The 27,582-nt window shown below is 40.6% G+C and overlaps 1 protein-coding gene across 1 annotated transcript in view; it reads right to left on the reverse strand.

Annotated features, from left to right (window-relative positions):
• LOC149275645 (chondroitin sulfate N-acetylgalactosaminyltransferase 1-like) overlaps window positions 1-27,582 on the reverse strand; it is a 185,021-nt gene that overhangs the window by 64,503 nt on the left and 92,936 nt on the right. The window contains 1 exon segment of the mRNA XM_089504484.1: window positions 1,307-1,408. Within this exon segment, the coding sequence (XP_089360610.1) occupies window positions 1,307-1,408 (102 nt within the window).

Below are 27,582 nucleotides of genomic sequence, written 5' to 3' on the forward strand. Positions count from 1 at the left end.
AAACTACTACCGTAAATGTATCCGCGACTTCTCCAAGCATATACAACCAATTACGGCTCTTACTTCGAAGAAAAAATCCTCTGGAATGCTGCTGTAGAAAAGGCATTTGACGTTTTAAAATCCAAATTTATTTCCGTTCCTATCCTGAAACTACTGGTTCCTCATAATCCATATACTCTGGAAGTGGATGCCTCTGACACAGCCATAGGTGCGATCCTTTCACAAAGACAGGAGTCTGATGGCCAACTCCACCGGTCGCTTACTTCTCTCGGACGCTCTCCCCCACAGAAAGAAACTACTGCATAGGTGAACACGAATTATTAGCAATTAAATTAGCACATACTTTGTCACCAATTTTATAGGAAGGCGCGGAAAGGCGATGACGGTCTGCAAAGTGTTTATAACGAAGTTCAGCCATGCTCAACGTATCACGTAGTAACGAATAAGTGTGGGTAAGATTGGAGACATGTTCTGAGACTGAAGGGATGGAACTGGAGATTGGTGATCCAGGTAGCATGGATGGGTGGTATCCGTAATTGGCGAAGAAAGGTGACATATGAATGGACCACTGAACGTGATTGTTGTAAGCAAATTCAGCTAGTGGTAGGTATGTCCCGTTTCACTCACCTTATCGGGATGCCCGCTCGTCCTCCACACGCGGCACGCCGTCTACTAGACGTGTGCGCGCGCCCCCTTCAATAAATATTGTGCGTTCCGCCGTACCTCCTATGCTTCGTATTGCTGCTCTCTGTGTACCAGACCCGGCTATCCTTAATCGTGTTGCTGCTCTCTGTGTACCAGACCAGCTATCCCTATCCGTATTGCTGCTCTCCGTGTACCAGACCCGGCTATCCCTATCCGTGTTGCTGCTCTCTGTGTACCAGACCAGGCTATCCTGATCCGTGTGACTTCTACCTGCATACCGGTCTCCACCTACACTATATAGGGCGCCTTCCCTTTGGCATCTTACACAGATGGATCCAACTTGTTCCATAAATGAAGCATCTGTCTCTGTAAGAGCTATCCCTAGGAGTTGATTCGTGCATATAAATGACTCACATGCCATGCTTATTAGTTACTGTTCTGTACTTAGCACTTATCCAGTACAATAACCAATTGGCATCGCTTGCAGAGCAAAAAAATCAGTGCATTTATTAAAAGCATGTAGAAGAGAAATATTAAAATCTGCAGTACACTTTAGTTGTTTCATTGTATCCAGTGATGTATATTATCTATCTACACATAGTACTCCCACATTAACTTATGTGATTTACATTTATCAAAGGTAATCATAATTCCTTCTTACTTAGACGTATTTTCAAGTATGGCTTTAACTTCTTGGGCCTGTTTTTTTCCAAAGTATACGACAGTGAGGTGGATTCTTCCATCTTGGTTAATACACACATCTCTGGGGAAAAAGAAAAATAAAGGACATGAAACAGCTATCGTGCAATACCTTCTGATAATTGTACAGTCAGATTTGACCTTTTTACATTTATTATTTCTGCATCTAGAATAATTAATGCTCTTTTTGAAAGTAAAATGTGGTCACACCAAATATTGATTTCATTAAGATTTTTATTTTCTTTTGTAAATCAAAGATTAATAACGTTTTTTCATAAAGTACAGTAGTACAGAATAAAAGGGCAACATAAAAACAAGAAATAAGAAAAAACAATCAGCCCCCCCCCTCGCTTTCATTCTGTACTACTGTATACATTTATTGAAGGGGCATTGCATGAAAAGATACTTATTGTACCTGCAGACAAGCCCATGTGACACGACTTCTCCCAATTCCTGGTGGGAAAAAAAGATATTTATAAAACAAGGGCGGTAAAGCAGGGTGGGAAAGAAAAATGTAGTGTATATACTGTAGAAAGTAGAACGGGGAGGGCAGTTAGCTCAATCCTAAGTGGGACTCGACCTCAAGAGAGACCTAAACCACCTGCAAGAGGTTAAACCGAGTTCAGGCAAACCTGAACATGTGCCTCATATTTATCCACTGCTGGTTTTGCTAATTCCTCAATCTCTCTAGTCTCCTCCACCTTGCCTACCCATTCTCTAATGGAAGATATCCTATTAGGAAATCTTATAGGTGGACACAGCCAGGGGAGTATGATGGAGGAGAACTGCATCAGGAGTCATCAACCACCCGCGCAGATACAGTGTTCACTAACTTTGCATTTTACTAAATTATAAAAAATAAACTATTAACATGTCTATTTTTGGCGAAAAATTATATAATTTATTGGCTGAGAACAGGCTGCCGTTCAATAGCTGCATCGCCGCGATCGGCGGCTTTACAGCATCCACAGAAGCATCACAAGTGATACATCATCAAGATCCCGGCGGTGCCCGGCTAAAACGGCTTAGGAAGCGATCGGAATCGCTTCCTAAGGATAAACTGTGTTGCTGACATGCCTCGATATCGAGGCATGTCAGTAACACTAGCCCCCTACCCCGATAGCCTTGTGATTGCTCTGAAGAGCAACCACAAGTGCCATCCTGTGAATTAACAATAGATCTGAGTTCACAGAGGGTCTATCCAGACCCTCTTGAGAACTCTCGAGCTCCTCCTGCAGGTTGAATGCAGATAATGCATGCAACCATGCAAGGTCAATGGAGCCCAGCTCACTAATCAGAGTGATTATTAAAAAAAAAAAAAAAAAAAGAAATGTAAAAAAAAATATTGTTAAAAAATTTAAAAAAAATGTAAAAAAATATGGTAACATGTAAAAATCCCCACTGTCACCAAAAAAAAAAGTTTTTAATAAGCAAGTCCTAACATTCTTTATCTTTACAAAAATTCCAGCATGGAGAGAGTTATAATATTGGCATTACAAATGCCCATAGGGTGTCTCGTATTAAAAAATGTATGATTTGATGGGGTAAATTGAATTGGCCGGGTTAAAAGATGTCCCAAATATGGGACATGGGGCAGTAGGACCAGATGTCTAAATGGCATAAAAATACACACCTCACAAAGGCGGCCTTTTACCTCCCAAATAACCCAACAAACCCATCCATGTGGGGTATCACTGCGCTCAGGAGATGTTACTGAACAAATATTGGGGTGTTGTTTGACACGGACATATACCAGGAGCGATAAGTGTATACCTGAAGTACAACATGTGTGAAAAAAATACAAAAAAAATGTACTACCATAAAGTTTCACAAAGGCTGGTGGTAAAATTAGTGCATGGAAAGGGTTAAAATACCAGCATTTCAAATACCTTGGGGTGTCTAGTTTTTAAAAATATATGATTTTATGGGGTAAATTGCATTGGCCGGCTTCAAAGATACCCGAAATGGCACATGGGGGGAAGAATTACCAGATTTGGAAAAAAAGGTTTTGAAATAGCAAAACGCTACCTGTACTTATTGCCCAATAACGTGCAGAAAAAAAAAGCAAAAAAACATAAAAATATCGGGTACTTCTAAACTCAGGACAAATAGTAGAATCTATTTAGCAGTTTTTTTCATTAGTTTTTGCAGATGAGTAAAAGTTTTTTGTTTAAAAAGTTAGAAAAAGTAATTTTTTTAACAAAAAAAACCCCATATTTTATCATTTCTTTTATAGTAAATTAGATGATATGAAAAAATTAATGGTATCTAAGGAAAACCTTGTTTGTCCTGAAAAAAACAATATATAATATGTGTGGGAGCAAGAAATGAGAAAGAAGAAAATCACAGCTAAACAGCAACACTGAAAAATGTTAAAAGATATGAGGTGCCGTTAGGGACATTATTTCAGTTTTTTATCTCACATATATCATATAGTGAAACGCATATATCATATAGTGAAACGCATATATCATATACTGAAATGCATATATCATATACTGAAACGTATATATCATATAGTGAAACACATATATCATATAGTGAAACGCATGTATCATATACTGAAACGCATATATCATATACTGAAACGCATATATCATATACTGAAACGTATATATCATATAGTGAAACGTATATATCATATACTTAAATTTTTCATATATCATATAGTGAAACGCATATATCATATACTGAAACGTATATATCATATAGTGAAACGCATATATCATATACTGAAATTTTTCATATATCATATAGTAAAACGCATATATCATATACTGAAATTTTTCATATATCATATAGTGAAACAGATGGAGTGAAATTTGTATATATATAGACTGAAAAAACGCTTATATCATATAGTGAAACAGATGGAGTGAAATTTGTATATATCATATAGTGAAACAGATGGAGTGAAATTTGTATATATTGTAACAAGGTGCGGGGTGTTGTCGTGGAAGGGGTATACATTCCCCCTCGATTTTGCAGGGTTTTATACGACATATAGGGCAGGCTGGTGCTCCACCCCGCAGTTTACATGCACCTGGACTGACACGGGTTCCAGGCCGGGAGTTTAAGCTGACTCCAATGCACTGGTCAGCTGCAAGTAATTAGCTGCACTGACTGCAATATAACCTGACCTGTTGGACAGAGGGGGAGAGAGAGTTTGTTTGGAAGCAGCAGAGCTTGCTATGCACAAAAGAGACCATCAAAGAGGTTGGTGGGATTACGTTTTGTTTTAGTTTAGACCCTTAGTAGTGAGGGAGTTATATGTTAGTAAGCGCTCAGACGAGCTAGGCTTTTGTTTGTAGGGAATTTGTGTACTATGTAATCCTGTAAATAACTTCATACGTGGACTACAAATAAATCGTGGGTGATTACCTAACTGAGATGTGGCGTTAATACCCTAGAGGACCGTGCTGTTTGGTACCCTGTGTGGGTGCAGGATCACAATATATATACTGAAACTGGTCATCAGTCACATGATCATGACCCTGCCAGGTTGACTCCGCCTCCTAGAGCTCATTCTGAACTTGCTGGTAAGCAGTGTAGGCCTCTGCATTGAACTGGGTAAGTTTTTCTTCCCATTGTTTTTGTACATTTGAGCCCCTTTGCTTAATTTGTGATCATTTTCCTCATTTTGAATTGTGTATTATATACATTTATGTTAGTATCTGTGAAATGGTTTTACTGTGGTTCAATTAGTTTCATTGCTAATGCTTGTTCAAGATGGCATGATGCTATCATGTGAGTTTTTGGATGGGGGTTCTGGGGTGAGATGGGGACTTGCTTGTTTTGATCTTTTTTGGGCATGTGAATTAATGATGATTTTTGGGGTTCGTGGGGTTACATGTGGAGGTGCTGCCTTGAGAGGGTCTGTTGTGGGATTAGTGGTTTTGGGAGGTGGAGGAGGTGTTTCTTTTTATTACTTCAGGGTTTTTTTTTATAAATTTTGCCATTTCATTATGTTTATCTTTTCATTAAAAAGACAGTGTAATGTGGGTTTGATTTTTTGATTTTAAACTGATTGGATTGGTTGGCGAATTTGTTATTGATGTCATTGTTGGAAATTTGCTGTTATTGAAACCTCCTTGTTGTGTTGGGTTTTTAAATTTTTCTTTTCCTTTTCAGGCTCTGTGTAGGACTTGTTTTTCCAGACACATTGAAGATTATTTCTAAAAGGTATGTGATGCATTACCCATTCCTTAAATGTACAGAACACAAAACATAGTGACATATAGGGGGCACATAGTGAAATACAGTGGTACACTATAAATATAGGGACACACAGGGTGGTACATAGACAAAAATAAGGACATCAAGTATAGAGACACAGGAGGACACAATATAAATATAAAAACACATGGGGGCACAGAAACATAGGGGCCCACAGACAAACAAAATAAAAACATAGGTACACAGAGTCACACATATATACAGGGAGACACACAAAGACACTCATAGGGACACCAATACGCACAGGAACACACAGGGTTACAAAGAGGGGTACGCTTGAAAAGTAGTTCATTTGCATATCAAAATACAGGTAATGTCATAGACATGAGGAAACCTTTTCCTAATTCATGCATTTGCTTACATATCTGTTGATACAATGTATAGATTATTCTTTATCATTATTTACACATTTAATATGGCTACATCACATAGAGAGTGTCCTTACTTTGTGAATTACATTCATCCCATTTGTAAAAGGTAGAAAATACCTACAAATTGTTGCGTCTCCCTTTCCAAGTGTCACTTCTTGCTTGAGCTCAGTATACTTTTGATGCTCAATTTCTGATTGATTTATCTTTATTTTTTTGTTGTTTTTGAAGAAGATTTTACAGTTTGGTCGCCCTCCATGTCCTTGTTCCTGGAGCTCAGTTTACCCCCACATCTTACAGTGTATTAAAGATATTAATATTGTAATTAATGACTTTTTTTTAATACATTTTTTAAAGCTATTTTAAAGACGACCATCAATAAACTTTGGACACCGCATTTGATGTTGTAATACTTTATTTTTTTAATTTGATTTTAAAAAAGTGTTTTTGTTCATTTATATTTCATTTATATTCCATTTTATTACATTTGTAAATACAACAGATGATACTTTGGAATTCTTATTAGAGTTAAAGCAATGCTTGTCTGCAGTACAAATACATGCTTTCTCAATTGCAACATTATTGAAAATCTAAATAGGAAATTAGACGATTACTTAAGAATTTTAAGTGCATAATTGTTTGTTTGCACTCTGTGATAATTCTTTTTTTAATTTTTTACAGGCTCAAATCCCATTGGAGGACGCCTATTGGAGACCAACATTTCTTAGCTCCTCGCTTGGTAGTGACTGGCAGGCGGGGACGTCCAAGATATGATATAAACATGGAACATATTTCTGCTTTTTCAACTCTTGGTTTTCGTTGGCAAACAATTTCTAAATGTTTTGGTATTAGCCGTTGGACTTTCTATTATAATAGCCAAAGAACTGGATTTTGAAGACCCCGGTTATCAAATATTTCTGATTCTGAACTTCAAAATCTTATATGTGAAATTCTCATCACTACTCCAAAATGCAGGAGAAGTCTATCTAATTGGTAGCTTAAATGCAAGACAAACTCGAGTTCAGCAGTGTTTAATGTTTATTGACCCGGTTGGAAGAACAATCAGAAGAAGATCAGCTATCCAGAGAAGAGTTTCTAATGTATTATGCTCTAATCAATTATGGTAAATTTTAATTTAAGAATTTTATATTTTGTAATAAAAAATATAATATTGTATAATTCCCTTAAAAATTGTAAATATATGATATATAAATTATATAATTATACCATGCTTACGGTCTATCCATTGTCTCAATTATTATCTTTGTTAACATGTTTTTCTTTCTTAAAATGGTGACAGCACATGAAGAGAGTCCTTACATTTGTGAATTAAATTCATCACACTCAGAGAGGAAGTACACAACCACAAGCTTTCAGCTCCTCTCCTTCCAACTGCCGCTTCCTCACGGAGCTTAGTGTTGTATTCTACCTCCTCACAGAGAGGATGTTCGCTGTTGAAGCTCCGTGTTATGCATTTTTTTTTAAAAAATTTTTTTATTTAATTTATTCTTTTTTCCCCAGAATATTTACAGGTTTTTTTATTCACTTTCATGGCGTATACCTGAATAGAGTGTACCTAAATTACCTATGTGGTTTATGAGGTGAGGAAGCTGTAGTCAACGCATCTCCTGTTGTAAGGTACCATGAGGTACCTGGGGTGCGAGCGAGGGAGGAGTCCAATATGCAGGGGCGTCTAGAGAGATTCCCAAGAAACTGAGAGGAAATCAATAGGCAAACCGAAAGTCTAGGCAGGCAGCAATCCAAAGCAAGGTCAGAGAACAATCCGTGGTCAGGTCCAGGCAACAATCAATAGGCAGGGTCAAAGAACAATCCGTTGTCAGGTCCAGGCAGCAATCAATAGGCAGGGTCAAAGAACAACCCGGGGTCAGCGTACAGGCAGCATAAGGGTGCTCAGAGGTTTTATAGGGATGACGTCATGCCTGAAGATCCACCTCCCGCGCCTTCCTTACTACTCTCTGTTGAAGGAGAAGGCGCTGTAAGCGTCGCCCCTTCAACTGAACCCAGGGCTGTCCCGCCCTCCTTCCCTTCGAGCACACAGTATGTAGGAGAAGGCGGCGCTGCAACAACTTGTAGAAGCGCCGCCTCTCCTGCCGAAGTGCCATTGCCACTGCCTCCGGTGTGTTTAATGAATAAGAAAATTTATAAAAGCGTCTGTTGGTGATGAATGAAAAATGGAGGTGCCTCAATCACTTCTGACTGTACGGTTCGTCTTACCAGGAGGAATCCGGAATGCAGGAATGGAACACACTTGCTCAGTACAGAACGTGCACAAGGGGCCTGGTGAGGGTAACAGGGCGTAAGCTGTAAGCACGGGTGGCCAGGGCAGAGCCGTTTAGTATACCAGGGTCGGGATGCCAGGGGTACACAGGAGCTGTTGAGAAAGCCGGGGTCAGGAAGCCAGAGGTACTCAGAGTCGTTGGGATAGCCAGAAATACATGAGAACCGTTAAGCAGACCAGGGTCAGATACCAGGATACACAGGAGAAAAATAACTTGAAAAACGGAGGGGCTCACGAGATACAGGAAGCACCAGTATAACTGAGCACGTCCAGTGGCTGCCCCCGCTAGACACCATGGAGTCTGGGGATGCAGTGGTAAGTCTGGGGGACGGGGGCAGAGCGGCATATCAGGGTGGCATAAAACACTGGGGACGACTGACATGGAAAAGGACTTAGGAGTTTTAGTTAACAGTAAATTTACCTGTAGCGACCAGTGTCAGGCAGCTGCTGCTAAGGCAAATAAAATCATGGGGTGCATCAAAAGGGGCATAGATGCCCACGACAAGGAAATAATTCTACCCCTGTACAAGTCACTAGTCAGACCACACATGGAATACTGTGTACAGTACTGGGCACCAGTGTACAAGAAAGATATAGTGGAGCTGGAGAGGGTTCAAAGACGGGCAACCAGAGTAATAAGGGGAATGGGAGGACTACAGTACCCAGAAAGATTATCAGAATTGGGGTTATTTAGTTTGGAAAAAAGACGGCTTAGGGGGGACTTAATAACTATGTATAAATATATAAGGGGACAGTACAGAGATCACTCCCAGGACCTATTTATACCCAGGACTGTATCTATAACAAGGGGACATCCTCTACGGCTGGAGGAAAGAAGGTTTCTACACCAGCACAGACGGGGGTTCTTTACAGTAAGAGCGGTGAGATTATGGAACTCTCTGCCAGAGGAAGTGGTGATGGTAAACTCAATAAAAGAGTTCAAAAGGAGCCTGGACGTGTTTCTTGAAAGCAATAATATTACAAGTTATGGATATTAGATTAATAGGGACAGAACGTTGATCCAGGGATTTATTCTGATTGCCATATTTGGAGTCGGGAAGGAATTTTCCCCCTGGTATGGGGCAATTGGCATCTGCTTCATAAGGGTTTTTTGCCTTCCTCTGGATCAACACAGTAGGGACACAATATGTATATAGGTTGAACTTGATGGACTTTGGTCTTTTTTCAACCTTATGAACTATGTTACTATGTTACTATATCAGATGGCATATCTGGGGTTATAAAGCATATCTGGGTGGGAGAGTGGTGTATCTATGAGTAAGGTGTATTATGAATTAAGGGGGAGGACCTTAAAATGGATATTGGGTTTCCAAATTTTTGTTTGTATATGACCTATGCTGACTAACTGCATAATGTATACCAAAATAAAAATGCATGTATTCCTGTTCATTGGATAAAATACTGCTTTACCATTCCACATGTATTTGTTCTCTAAAAATATTTTTTTCTTTAAAATAGCACCAAACGTTAATGGTGCCGCCTATAATTGAGCCAATACGGTATATTTAGACATTTTAAAGGTACTATCACAGTAGTGGTTATGGATTCCTCGCCAATACTTTACTCAACAGGATATTTGCCACATGATCCTGCTGCTTGCGCATCCATGTAATTGTACAGGAGATGCTTTGACCAAAGCTTCCTCACCTCATAAACCACATAGGTTATTTTAGGTACACTCTATTCAGGTATATGCCATGAAAGTGAATAAAAAAAACTGTAAATCTTCTGGTTTCATTCATCACCAACAGACGCTTTTATAAATTTTCTTATTCATTAAACACACCGGAGGCAGTGGCAATGGCACTTCGGCAGGAGAGGCGGCGCTTCTACAAGTTGTTGCAGCGCCGCCTTCTCCTACATACTGTGTGCTCGAAGGGAAGGAGGGCGGGACAGCCCTGGGTTCAGTTGAAGGGGCGACGCTTACAGCGCCTTCTCCTTCAACAGAGAGTAGTAAGGAAGGCGCGGGAGGTGGATCTTCAGGCATGACGTCATCCCTATAAAACCTCTGAGCACCCTTATGCTGCCTGTACGCTGACCCCGGGTTGTTCTTTGACCCTGCCTATTGATTGCTGCCTGGACCTGACAACGGATTGTTCTTTGACCCTGCCTATTGATTGTTGCCTGGACCTGACCACGGATTGTTCTCTGACCTTGCTTTGGATTGCTGCCTGCCTAGACTTTCGGTTTGCCTATTGATTTCCTCTCAGTTTCTTGGGAATCTCTCTAGACGCCCCTGCATATTGGACTCCTCCCTCGCCCGCACCCCAGGTACCTCATGGTACCTTACAACAGGAGATGCGTTGACTACAGCTTCCTCACCTCATAAACCACATAGGTAATTTAGGTACACTCTATTCAGGTATACGCCATGAAAGTGAATAAAAAAACCTGTAAATATTCTGGGGAAAAAAGAATAAATTAAATAAAAAAATTTTTTAAAAAAAAATGCATAACACGGAGCTTCAACAGCGAACATCCTCTCTGTGAGGAGGTAGAATACAAAACTAAGCTCCGTGAGGAAGCGGCAGTTGGAAGGAGAGGAGCTGAAAGCTTGTGGTTGTGTACTTCCTCTCTGAGTGTGATGAATTTAATTCACAAATGTAAGGACTCTCTTCATGTGCTGTCACCATTTTAAGAAAGAAAAACATGTTAACAAAGATAATAATTGAGACAATGGATAGACCGTAAGCATGGTATAATTATATAATTTATATATCATATATTTACAATTTTTAAGGGAATTATACAATATTATATTTTTTATTACAAAATATAAAATTCTTAAATTAAAATTTACCATAATTGATTAGAGCATAATACATTAGAAACTCTTCTCTGGATAGCTGATCTTCTGATTGTTCTTCCAACCGGGTCAATAAACATTAAACACTGCTGAACTCGAGTTTGTCTTGCATTTAAGCTACCAATTAGATAGACTTCTCCTGCATTTTGAAGTTCAGAATCAGAAATATTTGATAACCGGGGTCTTCAAAATCCAGTTCTTTGGCTATTATAATAGAAAGTCCAACGGCTAATACCAAAACATTTAGAAATTGTTTGCCAAATAAGCAGAAATATTTTCCCTGTTTATATCATATCTTGGACGTCCCCGCCTGCCAGTCACTACCAAGCGAGGAGCTAAGAAATGTTGGTCTCCAATAGGCGTCCTCCAATGGGATTTGAGCCTGTAAAAAATAAAAAAAAGAATTATCACAGAGTGCAAACAAACAATTATGCACTTAAAATTCTTAAGTAATCGTCTAATTTCCTATTGAGATTTTCAATAATGTTGCAATCATTTGAGAAAGCATGTATTTGTACTGCAGACAAGCATTGCTTTAACTCTAATAAGAATTCCAAAGTATCATCTGTTGTATTTACAAATGTAATAAAATGGAATATAAATGAAATATAAATGAACAAAAACACTTTTTTAAAATCAAATAAAAAAAATAAAGTATTACAACATCAAATGCGGTGTCCAAAGGTTATTGATGGTCGTCTTTAAAATAGCTTTAAAAAATGTATTAAAAAAAAGTCATTAATTACAATATTAATATCTTTAATACACTGTAAGATGTGGGGGTAAACTGAGCTCCAGGAACAAGGACATGGAGGGTGACCAAACTGTAAAATCTTCTTCAAAAACAACAAAAAAATAAAGATAAATCAATCAGAAATTGAGCATCAAAAGTATACTGAGCTCAAGCAAGAAGTGACACTTGGAATGGGAGACGCAACAATTTGTAGGTATTTTCTACCTTTTACAAATGGGATGAATGTAATTCACAAAGTAAGGACGCTCTCTATGTGATGTAGCCATATTAAATGTGTAAATAATGATAAAGAATAATCTATACATTGTATCAACAGATATGTAAGCAAATGCATGAATTAGGAAAAGGTTTCCTCATGTCTATGACATTACCTGTATTTTGATATGCAAATGAACTACTTTTCAAGCGTCTTTGTAACCCTGTGTGTTCCTGTGCGTATTGGTCTCTATGTGTCCCTATGAGTGTCTTTGTGTGTCTCCCTGTATATATGTGTGACGCTGTGTACCTATGTTTTTATTTTGTTTGTCTGTGGGCCCCTATGTTTCTGTGCCCCCATGTGTTTTTATATTTATATTGTGTCCTCCTGTGTCTCTATACTTGATGTCCTTATTTTTGTCTATGTACCACCCTGTGTGTCCCTATATTTATAGTGTACCACTGTATTTCACTATGTGCCCCCTATATGTCACTATGTTTTGTGTTCTGTACATTTAAGGAATGGGTAATGCATCACATACCTTTTAGAAATCATCTTCAATGTGTCTGGAAAAACAAGTCCTACACAGAGCCTGAAAAGAAAAAGAAAAATTTTAAAACCCAACACAACAAGGTCTCAATAACAGCAAATTTCCAACAATGACATCAATAACAAATTCGCCAACCAATCCAATCAGTTTAAAATCAAAAAATCAAACCCACATTACACTGTCTTTTTAATGAAAAGATAAACATAATGAAATGGCAAAATTTATAAAAAAAAACCCTGAAGTAATAAAAAGAAACACCTCCTCCACCTCCCAAAACCACTAATCCCACAACAGACCATCTCAAGGCAGCACCTCCACATGTAACCCCACGAACCCCAAAAATCATCATTAATTCACATGCCCAAAAAAGATCAAATCAAGCAAGTCCCCATCTCACCCCAGAACCCCCATCCAAAAACTCACATGATAGCATCATGCCATCTTGAACAAGCATTAGCAAAGAAACTAATTGAACCACAGTAAAACCATTTCACAGATACTAACATAAATGTATATAATACACAATTCAAAATGAGGAAAATGATCACAAATTAAGCAAAGGGGCTCAGATGTACAAAAACAATGGGAAGAAAAATTTACCCAGTTCAATGCAGAGGCCTACACTGCTTACCAGCAAGTTCAGAATGAGCTCTAGGAGGCGGAGTCAACCTGGCAGGGTCATGATCATGTGACTGATGACCAGTTTCAGTATATATATATACAAATTTCACTCCATCTGTTTCACTATATGATATATACAAATTTCACTCCATCTGTTTCACTATATGATATATGAAAAATTTCAGTATATGATATATGCGTTTTACTATATGATATATGAAAAATTTCAGTATATGATATATGCGTTTCACTATATGATATATACGTTTCAGTATATGATATATGCGTTTCACTATATGATATATGAAAAATTTCAGTATATGATATATACGTTTCACTATATGATATATACGTTTCAGTATATGATATATGCGTTTCAGTATATGATACATGCGTTTCACTATATGATATATACGTTTCACTATATGATATATACGTTTCAGTATATAATATATGCATTTCATTATATGATATATGCGTTTCAGTATATGATATATGCGTTTCACTATATGATATATGCGTTTCACTATATGATATACGTGAGATAAAAAACTGAAATAATGTCCCTAACGGCACCTCATAAAAAGAGCCATTGTCCCACAATATACTACGAGTAAGAACCCCTATTGTCCTTTCCTAAATACAAAAGCACAGTTCACAAGTTTACAAAAAGTTAAAATAAACACAGGAGGTATCAGAGAATTTCCTCAGCAGTACATCAGCTGGACTAACAGAGAAGGTTCAGTAAAAGCATCTTTGATCGGTTTACCCCCTGATTAGAGGGGCCATAAAACCATTTGATCCATGTGTAGGCCTACACAAGGCTGCAATAGGCTACAAGACCATAGGCAAGCAGTTTGTTACCTGTATAAAAGACACCTGGGAGCCAGACATCTTGCTGATTGATAGGGGATCAAAAATGCAAATCAATTCATAATTTATTTGAAATGCTTTATTCTGTATTTTTTTGTTGTTATTCTGTCTCTCACTGTTCAAATAAACCTACCATTAAAAATGATAGAATGATCATGTCTTTGTCAGTGGGCAAACATACAAAATCAGCAGGGGATCAATAATTTTTTTCCTTCACTGTATTAGGTTAGTTTGATAAAACCTTTCTTTCACAAAATCATGCTGATTTCTACTAATTATATTCTGATTCAAGATCTATTCTTGAATGTATGCCTTTAGCAGCCAAATAATTTGCCCACTACAGATGTCAAGCTCATTGGCCTGCGGTTGCCCGGCTGAAATTTTGATCCCTTTTTAGATATGGGTACAAAATCTGCCTAACATAAGTCTATTGGTACTATACCTGAACTGAAATAATCCATAAATATCAAAAATAGTGGTCTGGTCAGAATGAGACTTAGCTCCCTAAATACCCATGGATGTACACCATCTGGCCCTGGAGCCTTGTGTACCCTTACAGTGTTTAATTGCTTAAGCAATTGTTGTGTCCCATGTTTATTGATCTGTATCAGCCGGCGGTCGGCCTTTCTTCCGTATTTCTCATTTCAGATATCAAAGAACCGACATTTTCCCAATTATATATTAAAAAAAATGGAGGATTAGTTTTACTCTCCTTACTTTCTCATTTTCCAATTTAGCCATTTTAATCACCTTTTTTTGCAGCCATGATTGTACTCTATACATGATACTGCTGATCCTTTATAATGTTTGAATGCCATTTTCTTGTTTTTTAGGTCCTTTCTTACATTACTGGTAAGCCGTTTCACTGTACTTGGGAGATGTTACTGAACACATATTGGGGTGTTGTTTAATAGTGATGTATACCAGAAGTGCAATTTTAGTGATAATAAAAACACAACAAAAAATACTACCACAATGTTTGACAAAGGGTAGTAGTAGAATTAGTGCATGGAAAGGATTAAAACAGTGGCGTCGGCAGGGGGGGGCCAGAGGGGGCCATGGCCCCCCCTACATCATGCTGTGCCCCCCGGTGTGCCCCCCCAATTGAAACGCCGTCTTTTTTTTTTTTTTTAATAGACCCGGAGGAGAGAGGGAGAGGCGCCGAGCGGTTGCTGAGGAATAAGTCCTCTCACTCTTCTCCGCGACCGCGAGGCCTCTTCCTGGTTCGCAGTGCCGGCATTTCAAGCCGAGCGCCGGTATATGTCGTCATATCCGGCGCCCAGCAGTGAAGCCGGCAGAACCAGGGATACAGAGACCTCGCGATCTCACCGCTGGACAAGCCCAAGGTAAGTGAACTTCAAAGGGGGGGTTAGAAAGTTAGGAGGGGGTTAGAGAGTCAGAAGAGGTAGATAGGAAGTGAGAAGGGGTAGATAAGGATAGATTGGGAGGGAGAGGGGGTAGATAGGATAGATTGGGAGGGAGAGGGGGGTACATAGGATAGATTGGGAGGCAGATCTGGTAGATAGAGAGGCAGATGTGGTAGATAGGGAGGGAGAGGGGATAGATTGGGAGGGAGAGGGGGTAGATAGGATAGATTGGGAGGGAGAGGGGGTAGATAGGATAGATTGGGAGGGAGAGGTCTTTATGGGACAAAAACGGCGTATGTTCAGCTGTTTGGGGACAAAGTTGACATAATGTGTAACTTAGGTGCTGGTCAGGTTCTATGTTAGCAGTGTGGACACCAGGGTTGGCTTTGGGGTGTGTGACCAGTGATCTATGCCTGTAATTTAGGGGGTTTTATCTATACCTTTAATGCAGGGTTTATATGTAATTTCCAATTGATTTATATCTGCAAAGCTGGGTTTTGTGTCATTCTGTTCATCTGTATCGGCTATATTTCCATACATTATTAATGTTTACCTGCAAATATAGGATTTGCATGTCTTATTCAGTTGATCAATACCTGGAGTGCTGTTTCCATGTGTTGATTATTTGATCTAAACCTTCAGTGCTGAGTGTACATGTGATTTCCAGTTGATATATACCTGCAATGCTGGGTTTGTGTGTTCTGTTGGTTTATACCTGCGATGCTATGTTTCCATACATTATTTATGTATACCTGCAAATACAAGTTTTTTTTTAATCTCATTCAGTTGCATGTGCTGTTTCCATGTGTTGTTTATTTGATCTATACCTGAACTACAGGGTGTAAGTAAAAGAGCGCTATGGTTTAGTGAATGAGGGGACAAAGGGACTCTGGGGATGATTACAGGGGAGAGGACCTCTCAATGTCACGGTGCAGTCAGAAGGAGGGAACACTGCACTGACTCTCACTGTCTTCCCCTGATCTGCAGTCAGTGTGGCAAATATATTGGCAGCAGGGTCTAATATTAATATATATTGGCTGCAGGGGCTAATATTAATATATATCGGAAGCTGGGACTAATGTTTATATATATCGGCAGCAGGGGCTAATATTAATATATATTGGCTGCAGGGCCTATTATCAATAAATATTGGCTGCAGGGGCTAATATTTATATATATTGGCTGCAGGGACTAATACTATATATCGGCAGTAGGGGCTAATATTAATATATGTTGGCAGCAGGGTATAATATAAGTATGTATCCGCAGCAGGGGCTAATATTAATATATATCCGCAGCAGGGGTTAATATTAATATATATCGGAAGCAGGGTGTAATATTTCTATATATCTGCAGCAGGGTCTAATATTTATATATATTGTCAGCAGGGGCTAATATTAAAGAATGAAAAATAACTGTCACTTTAGCTGTTATTTTGAAATCATATTTTAATCACAGTCTTTACTTCAAAGAGATAAGTGCATATTATGTAGTTAAAAATGCACGTCTAACGTGTGTGTGTGTGTATATATATATATATATATATATATATATATATATATATATATATTGTATATGTACCGTTTTATAATTGGCCCCCCTACTTTGGTCCCTGGCCCCCCATGTGCCCCCCCTAAATATGAAACCTGGAGACGCCACTGGATTAAAATACCAGCATTTGGACTTCGGCGGCCATACCTGGAGGCAGCATATTGAGAGGGCTCCCCCACGCTTGACACAATCCAGGGTGTATCACCCTTACCGAACGCCATCGCCGCTCCCTGAGGGTGTAGAAAAGCGGCGGACACTCTCCGCAGACTCGCCAGCACTTGGTGTGGAGAGGACACAGCGGGGGGCCGCCGGCCGGGAGCCCGGCAGTCAAGGCCTGCCTTGCCAACCACGCGGCCAACCTTCTGCCACACCGAGGCCTCGTTCCGGCGACGTTAGAGACGGGGTTGGTTGGCTGTCATCCCCTGAGCTCACCGGTGCCAGCACACATGCGACAGACGGTGGAAGAAGTGTCGTCCATCGATTTTCTCAAGCCACCCGGAGTGCCGCGTGGCCGCCACCTGCTGTAGGATCCTTGGCTCATCGTCACACCATACAGGCCTGTATACCACCACAGCATACATACTTCTACAGTGTACATTGTACGAGAAAACGGCTTTTACTTATATATTGATAGGCTATCAGAAGTAAATTTATTGTATGTATTCTTCAATATGTTTCCCTGGGCCCGATCCGCCTAACGGCTCCATTGATTTGATATATAGCACATTGCATGGGGCTCATATCAGTCTTCACTCTAAAAATTTTGTACTTTGTTACCGTTATCTTCAAGTGCCAAACTCAAAAATTCGAATTAACCCTTTATACATCGACGGCTCATCAAATCCAGCAACGATTTAGGCGTTTTGGCCTTAAATATAAGATCTCTGCTCTGGGCTGCTACTATATGATATATACTTGAATTTTCTTACACGAATCTCCCTAGCACCTGTGCTGAATACCTGCTATAGATTGGAGCCTTACTTACACGGCAAAGCGTGGCTCAGTATTAGTTTTATTTTCCACGTTCTTGTGCATAATCATCTAAAGTCTGATTCACTTACTGACAGCACTGTGGGCAATAACGCATCGTGTGTGACGCTCTCCAACCTTCACCTTGAAACTCATATACCTCATTGGCAATGTTCTTACCTAGCAAATTCTACTGTCTACACTGACTCTTTTTGTGCCATAACATCATTACCTATTACAGTGCCTATTCTCTTCTGCATATAACCACTACACTGTTCAAGAAAACCAGACAAGGAGAGGTGACAAAGCTATCGGCAACCACGTAAAGATGGATAAATTCCTCAACTCTTCGGGTAAGACAGCCAGCAAATCCTCTCAAAAAAAACGTTTAACTAAACTGCAGTATTCCCAACCGACAAGTGAAGACTCACAGTCTCTTTCTCCCAAAGCTGTCTTCTTTGAAGAGGATCCAGAGGACAGCGCTACCCCTCCTCAGGCTCTGGCACTGGTGAAAGCAGTTTCTGACGTCATGATGCCAATGCTGGACCAGCGTTTCCAAGACCTGAAAGAAACTTTACTCACTATACCGCAAGAAGTAACAGATCACACTACCAGACTCACCGCGTTAGAACAGCGACAAAGTGACAGCGAAGACCTCATTGCCAAAATGGAAACTGACCTCTCCACTCAGGCCCAACAGATTAAAACACTCACTGACAAATTGGATGATCTTGAAAACAGAAGCTGAAGAAACAATTTGAGATTTGTGGGTATTCCGGAGTCTGTCATGCCGTCCTCTTTACTCGCGACACTTCAGAACTGGCTCCTGGGAGCGCTGCAGCTGACTTTGGACAACAGCTTACCCCTTCAAATTGAACAAGCCCATCGTTTGGGCCCTGAGAGACCAACAAACAATAGCTGACCGAGACCTGTCATTATCAAGCTGCTGAACTTTGTCGACAAAATCAAAATACTAACAGCTTATCGTAAAGTTCCTGATCTTCGATTTGAATCCAACAAAATAATAATTTTCCAAGATTACTCAGCTTTGGTGGCGGCCAGGCGGCGTGAATTTGCTCCAATATGGAAGCGGCTGATCGAGGGTCAAATAAAATTTACCATGCTCTACCCGGCGAGACTTCGCTTCACAATCCACAATACGACCTGGGTTTGCAACTCACCCCAAGAAGCGGCGCTACACCTGGATGCGATGACGTCTTCACCTACTCCATCTGCTTCACACAACTCTCCATGAACTCTGGACTGTTCGTTCTACATTTACACGTATACACGTCTTGTCTGCGGTACTCCGAAGACCTGACGACGATGGCACTTCTTAAAGTTTTCAGGTTTCATTTGTTTTGTTTAATTTTTGTACTGCTCCTGCGTGGTGTGTGCGGGTACACCCGCTTTTCCTTTATTTCTCCTGTTTTTGGTTTGCCCACAATACTTAACTTCCTGTGTGAGCTGGGACACACAGGGATACATATTGTTCCACTATCTTTTCAACAACTATATAACCCCCCATCTCTATCCCCATTTCTAGATATCAATGACTTCACCATCTGATCAGACTCACACACAACGCCCCTTAAAATTGGTATCATGGAAGGTGGCGGGACTTAACGCAAGGAAAAAAGTGCTAACAGTGCTACGAAGGTACAAACCCCATATAGTGTTTCTCCAGGAAACGCATTGGAAAGTAGGCTCCCAATCGACACTAAAGGATTACTGGATCGAAGCTTGCTACTCAGCCCCTTATAAAACTAAATCTCGGGGAGTGGCAATCTTAATTAGTAAATCCTTACCTTATAACATCCATAATACAATCATTGATCCTAATGGCAGATACATACTCTTAGATCTCACCATACATCGCCAGAGGTTTAATATTATTAATTTATATGCTCCTAACTACCCGAATCATTCATTTTATGTACAACTTTATGAAATGCTTATCACTCTTTCTTTTTCCTCCAACTTCCTCATAGGCGGTGACTTCAACACAGTTCTAGATGACAAATTGGACAGGACGGGACGGACTATACACTCGATGACCCCCATGGAAGGTATTCACCTATTCACCAACTCATTACACCTAGTGGACCCATGGCGTGTCACACACCCTACACATAAAGAATACACTCATGCTTCTAGAGTACACCACTCTTTCTCTAGGATCGACATGTTTCTTGCATCATCTTCGCTCTTACCGTTTATATCTGACACTCACATAGACACAATAGTAGTCTCCAGGCTGAATTCGATTAGAGAACAAAGACAGAACTGATTAAAAATGTTTAATCTGAGTATAAAATGGGTCACAGTGCTGTTACATAAAAATGCATATAAAAAGAGACATAGACTTAGATAGTACAAAACAGTATAAAATAAAAGGGATAAAACAGAGTATCATACCATACTTCCTCGGAGCCTTGATGTTGTCTCTGTGATGGTAAAAACAGGCTCTCCCCCATTACCAATTGCCCACCTTTTTATCCCCCCCCAAGACCGCCCTTTTCCTGTTACCTGAGCAAGGGGATGGGAGTAGGGGGTTCAGAACTATGACCTTCTGAAGGCGGGGTTATATCTTCTCATCTTGGGTCTGGGATCACAAAATATGTAATATGACGCTGGCTGAGCTTGGTATAATTATGACACCAGGATCATCATAATTCTCTGGTCCTAGTGATCATTTTCATACCAAACTCCACACCTGTATCAGTTGGCACAAGGACACGTTCGCATAACACTTGTTATGGTCATGCCTGCATGGCGTGTTTGGTCTCCCTGAAACCAGCACGTCGCAGGCATAAGGATGCAATGTACGATGGGGCCCAAAAGTTATGTACCCATCATATTTTGGACATTATACATTTAATAATTTTACCCTGTGTCTATTGATACCCTGTCTCCACACCCCAGGGAGATGTTGCCAGGATGTCTGGCCTTTCACTCTTCCACAGGAATCCTTTCCTGTCCAAGGTGACAATACCCAGCATGGGGTAATCAAGTTTTATTTTGGGTTCTGGCTCCAAAAGGAAAGGTGTGAACAAATGTTACTGGACTTAGCATCAGTCAAATGCCTTAACCCATTTAGTGCCAAGCTCCAGTTACTCATGCCGTGGCATGACAGCACCCATTCGTCTTACAGTCCAACTACCCAACACACAAAGATCACATAGACATTGGATATTCCCTGCCCATTATACCTGCAGAGACGATTTTACCACCATGTTACAAACATCTTGGGCAAATTATCAAGATGACAATTTGGAACACATTGATAATCATATGCTCTTCTGGGAAGCCTCTAAAGCAGTAATAAGGGGTAACATCATATCTTACGAGGCAAAAAAACGCTGGTACCAGAGGTATGATTCCTTACTTGCAGAAGCACAGGATAACACAGAGTTAGGCATACAATTATTACAGAAGGCAAAACTGACAAAACTTACCAATGAACAAAGGGACAACTTAAATGCTATCATAACAGAAGAAGAGGTTAAACACACTATTCACTCCCTGTCCAACGGTCGTGCTCCTGGCCCAGCCGGCTTCTCCGCTGAATACTATAAGATACTTTCACAACACCTAGTACCAGCCCTCACTGCATTATACAATGATATTTTTCAAAATAATTGCCCTATACAGTCTTTGACACGTTCCACCACTATACTGATACCAAAACCACATAAAGACCCTACAAAAGTTCAATCATATCGACCCATCTTGCTTCTCAACCAAGACTTGAAAATTCTCACCAAATTAATTGCCTCCAGACTGCAATCCTTCCTACCAAAATTATTAATCCATCACCAATTGGGTTTCATAAAAGGTCACAATTCAGTCAGGGGTATCCGTACAGCCCTAGCAGCTGTGATAACATCCAACTCTGACCCAAATCACCATCCTCGAGCCTTATTAAGTCTAGACGCAGAAAAGGCTTTCGATACTGTAGCTTGGCCTCACCTCTACAGGATCTTAAAAAAAACGTTTCTTTGGACAACATTTTTTAAACTTTATACGCAATTTACCGTATTTGCCCGATTATAAGACGAGGTTTTTTCCAGAGCAAATGCTCTGAAAAATACCCCTCGTCGTATAATAGGGATCGTCTTATAATCAGACCTCAAATAGGTCTGTGTTATGCCCCCCCCCAACTTACCGGTGCTTCTGAGTCCCCGGTGCTTAGTCCGGGCAGCGTGTAGAGCTCTACACGCTGCCCTGACTAAGCACCGGGCACTCAGATGCAGGGGACCTGGATCCTCCTGTGTTATGCCCCCCGCCAATTTACCGGTGCTTCTGAATCCCAGGTGCTTAGTCCGGGCAGCGTGTAGAGCTCTGCGCTCCGGGGACTCAGATGCAGGGGACCTGGATCCTCCTGTGTTATCCCCCCCCAACTTACCGGTGCTTCTGAGTCCCTGGTTCTTAATCCGGGCAGCGCGTAGAGCTCTACGCGATTCACGTAGACAACTTCCGCTCAAGCACGTAGAGCTCTACATGTTGCCCGGACTAAGCACCAGGGACTCAGAAGCACTGGTAAGTTTGGAGGAGGGAGAGGGAGGGAGTGTTAAATGGGGGGGGGCATAAGGCACTTCTGGAGGCAGAGTGCCTTTTAACCCCTTTAATGCCACTCTGCCTTCAGAAATGCCTTTTAACCCTCTATGCGCCACTCTGCCTCCTGAAATGCCTTATACCTCCCTATATGCCACTCTGCCCCATAATATGCCTTTTAACCCCCTAAATGCCAGAGTGGCATATAGGGGTATAAGGCAATTCTGGAGGCAGAGTGGCACATAGGGGGGTCAAAAGGCATATCATGGGGCACAGTGGCATATAGAGGGTTAAAAGGCGTATCATGGGGCACAGTGGCATTTAGAGGGAATAAGGCATTTCTGGGGCAGAGTGGCAAGCCTGGGGGCAGATGTGCATAACTGGGGGGGCAGGTTGAAAAAAAGGAAATAAAAACAAAAACAACATATTTTTCTCAATCATAGCTTTTATTAACAAACAATTGTTCACATAGTTTACATGAATTAACATTTACTGGTAAAACTTTTTTCCTATATGGTCGTCTTATATTCAGGCTTTTTCTTTTTTTCATTAATTAATATTCAGATTTTGGGGGGTCGTCTTATAATCAGGGTCATCTTATAATTGAGCAAATACGGTATATACGTGTCCAGAAACAGTTATCATCACAAACGGGATGGCGTCTGAGTCTATCCGCTTGGGCCGGGGGGTTAGACAGGGATGTCCTCTTTCTCCTCTCCTCTTTGATTTGGCTTTGGACCCCCTACTCCGTATTCTTATTTCTTCCAATGATTTTCGAGGTATTACTTTTGGTTCGTTGGAACACAAACTGACGGCTTTTGCTGATGACATCCTCCTATACATCTCTGGCCCCAAAACGTCCATCCCACACATTCTCTCTTTTACTCCACACCTGGGGAGAGGTGATAGGTTTTAAAATTAATGTCAACAAATCGGAGGCGCTTTATTTGGGCTCCTCTGTCTTGCCTCCTAGTTTTGGCTTTCATTCTACCAAAATACCCACGTCTACTCTACAGATTACACATTTCTAGAATCATTAAGGAGGTTACGAATGAACTGAAATTATGGCACGCGTTACACTTGACACTGACGGGTAGGATTAATCTCATTAAAATGATTAGTTTTCCTAAACTTCTTTACACCATACAATCCTTACCCCTTTTATTCAAATCCACTGATCTCAAATTTTTGGATAAACAATTTAACCTCTTCCTTTGGAAGGGAAAGAAGCCCAGGATCGGCTTACCCAAACTTAAACACACACACACCACAGTCCTTAGGTTTTAATTTCCCCGGTATATTGAGCAATATAACATAGCTGCTCTTTCACGACACGCAATTGATTGGTTGTCGCTATCCCACAAATTTACAGGTACCTCTCTTGAGAGTCAATTATGTACCCCGCATACGCTATCTGTCCTATTACACACGCCATACCTTTTATTACCGGAGAATATTAAGGAAAATCCTTTATTATACTCCACGATTAGGGCTTGGAAATCTCTTCGTACTCTCCTCAAACTCAATTGGCAATACAACAACCCAGCCTTCCTTTACCATGTGGCACGTCATGGGTCTCACATCAATTTCTCGTCTTCTTGATGAGTCCAACCAACGCATTCTTACACTGAGTCAATGTCGAGACAAATTTCCTAACCTACAGATTCCTTGGTTTGCATACCTGCAGCTTCAAAGTTATGTTGGTTCGGTCACTGCTCATTTCACCCTCCATGACTGGCACAACCTTCTTGACAGACACATTCACGAACACAGAGGACTTACACCTTCCATCAGTTTTTTATATAAGTTTATTCGATCTACATGTGACTCCACTGACAAGATTGGTGGACTGGACAAATGGACAACATACATACCGACTATTACCAGAGATGATATATGTAAAGCTACCGCTACCGCCTCCTCTATTTTGCCAGTGGCGACGTATAAGGAAATGGCTTATAAAATAACTCATGATGTCTACTTTTCTCCTGAACGTCTCCACAAACTGGGTTTGAGGCCAACCTCTAATTGTCCTAAATGCAATGCTGAAAATGCACACTCCTTTCATTGCTTCTGGCAATGCCCTTTAATTCAAACTTTCTGGTTCCAAGTACACACTTTTGTTTTGAACCACAAGATTGTATCGTTTCCGCTATCTCCTGAGGTGACGATGTTTGGTATGGTTGGTCCAACTGGTCGTTCTTTTAAAAAACTCACACATATTGTTACTGCTGTGGCCCGTAAATGTATACTTCACCATTGGATCCGACCTCAACCACCCACTCTCACTCTTTTCCAAGACAAATTGTTCCACCTATTTCGGATGGATTGGGTAGATGCCACGCTGACAAAAGAAAAATCCACCAGTAAATTTTTTGACACCTGGGGCACATTCATTTGCACATTGAAAACAGACACACAATTGTTGATCCAATCCGCTTTTCAACATACCTCGTGGTACAGTCTCCAACTCCTTCAAGGCAGAACTCCAATTGTGCCATTTAATAATGGGCAAACCCCCCTACATTAAAGAATAATGTACACCTTATAGTATGTTCCCTATAAGTGCTGGGAAAGTATGGAAATTCTATATAAATTAGGTATTTCTGAAATCAGGATACCTGAATTGATAAACTTGGAGGGGCTTTTCCATCACTTTACCTAATTTTGTGAGGATTCAGAGGGGAAAATATATAAAAAAAATTGGTTTTTTCCAAATTTTTGTTACTGGCAATAGCATTACAAGGAGTTGTGGCCATTTTGGTTATTGGTGGTGGCCATTTTTGCAAATGGCTGTTAAATATTCACAAACAGAGCACAAACTCATATGCTCAACTATTCACATGTAACAGAGTAACTTTACCATAATTACCATAAAGCAGCAGCAGCCGGAAATATCTCAGTTTACATAACATAACATTCCTGCACACATTTATTAACCCCTTGATGTTATGGTTTTAAACGGGTGTACAAAGCGATCTACTTTCACTTCCTGCACCCAAGCGGTGTTGCTGTAATGCCTCGACGTCAAGGCATTCAGCAACACAGAGATGGCGGCGGACACTTGTTTTAAAGAGTTTCAGAGGCAATCAACAATCGCCTCTTAAACTTCAATGATGTCGCTGAAATGCCTCGATAGCAAGGCATTCAGCAACACCGAACACCCTCCCCAGGACACACTGTGACCTCAATGTCACCATATTTTATACTTTTTAATAGTAAATGATATAATACAATCAAAATAATGATATAATGAAATATATAACTTGTGTGGGTTCACTAAACGGGAAAGAAGAAAATTACAGCAAAACACAAGCACTGCAGAAACGTTAAAACAGCCATTGTCATTGTGACAAATGGGTTAAATTAATAAAACAAGTCCTTTAGGTGCAACATGGGTGCAGGTGCAGTTATTGGAAGTGCAATGTCGGTGCAATGGCAAGTCCATTGTTTTACAAGATGGGTGCAATAGAAAAATCTGTGGGTGCAAAGTGGGGGCAATGGCAAGCCTATCATTTTGCAATATGGGTGCAATAGAAAATTCTGTGAGTGCAACGTGGTACAATGTCATATTAAAGGACACTCAAATTATATGCTTATTTGTAGCAATGTCCCCACTTAGTGAGCATGTCCCACTATGTTCCAGCCAATGATCAGGCCACAAAACATTCAAAAGCATAAATAAGTTCCATTGTGGCCAAGGGCAACCAGAAGGGCCCTTGCCAAGGGCAACCAGATAATAAGTCTGGTTACGTGAACTGGTAGAGACATGCTCCTTCGGAAAGTAACCTAAAACAGTTTGGTCCTGAAAAATATGAAAATCTTCACCATAGAAGCCCCGGCGGAGGTGCCGGCAGAGGAGGTTGTCTATGCGCATCACAGAGACGTTCACTGGCTGCGGTGATGCGCGTAGACAACCTCCGCTGCTGGCGGTTCCACCGGTGCTTCCGGAAGTGCCGGCAGCGGACACAAGGGAGTCTGGGGGTCCATTGGTAAGTCTAGGGAAGGGGGAGTGGCATATCTAGGTAGCAGAGTGGCATATCTGGGGGGGCAGAGTGGCATATCTGGGGGGGCAGAGAGGAATATCTATAAGGTTCATTATGAATTAAGGGGGACTTTAACCCCTTGATGACAATTGCCGGTCCGGGCACGTCACGGAAATTCATGTCGATAACGACAAATGACGTGCCAGGACCGGCACGTCATTAAACGGGTGCAGAAAGCGATCTATTTTCGCTTTCTGCACCGAAACGGCGTTGCTGTAATGCCTCGACCTCGAGGCATTCAGCAACGCCATTATCGGCACAAAGGGGCGGACGCCCGTTTTAAAAGCGTTTAGGAGGCGATCAACGATCGCCTCCTAAACTTAAATGGTGTCGCTGGAATGCCTCGATCAGGAGGCATCCAGCGACACCAAACACTTACCTTTGGATGGGCTGTGACCGCTCCGGAGAGCGGTCACAGCCGCAGCTGCCGGTGATCTTCGCCATCTGCAAGATGGCGGCGGTCCGGGAAAATTCAATAAAGAAACAATAAAGTCTAAAGAGTTCGCTAGACGGTCTCCAGACCCTCTAGAGAACTCTGGCTCCACTTGCAGGTTGAATATAGGTACTGCATTCAACCATGCAAGTCAATGGAGCTCAGCTTTCTAATCACAGTGTGATTAGAAAAAATAAATTAAAAATAAAATAAAATTAATAATAATTAGAAAAAAAATAGTAAAAAAACAGTAAAATGTAAAAATAATTTCCCACTGATGTCACTATCAGGGGAACCTTCAAGTTGAAAAAAAATGTTAAAAAAATTTAAAAAAAAGGCAAAAAAATATATATATATATAAAAAATATATTTTTGTGAGCAAGTCCTAAAATGGAAAGAGTTAAAATACTGGCATATTAAATGCCCATGGGGTGTCTACTTTTAAAAAATGTATGATTTGATGGGGTAAATTGAATTGGCCGGGTTTAACAAGGTCCCAATTAACACGGGGGGAAGGATGGCCACACATCTAATTTCCAATTAGAAAAATGCACACGTACCAAATGTGGCCTTTTAGTTCCCCCCAAAAAT

Source organism: Sceloporus occidentalis, unplaced genomic scaffold (assembly GCF_023333645.1).
Source record: "Sceloporus occidentalis isolate IW3139 unplaced genomic scaffold, rSceOcc1.0.p SCAF_272, whole genome shotgun sequence".
In the NCBI taxonomy this organism is placed as follows: Eukaryota; Metazoa; Chordata; class Lepidosauria; order Squamata; family Phrynosomatidae; genus Sceloporus; species Sceloporus occidentalis.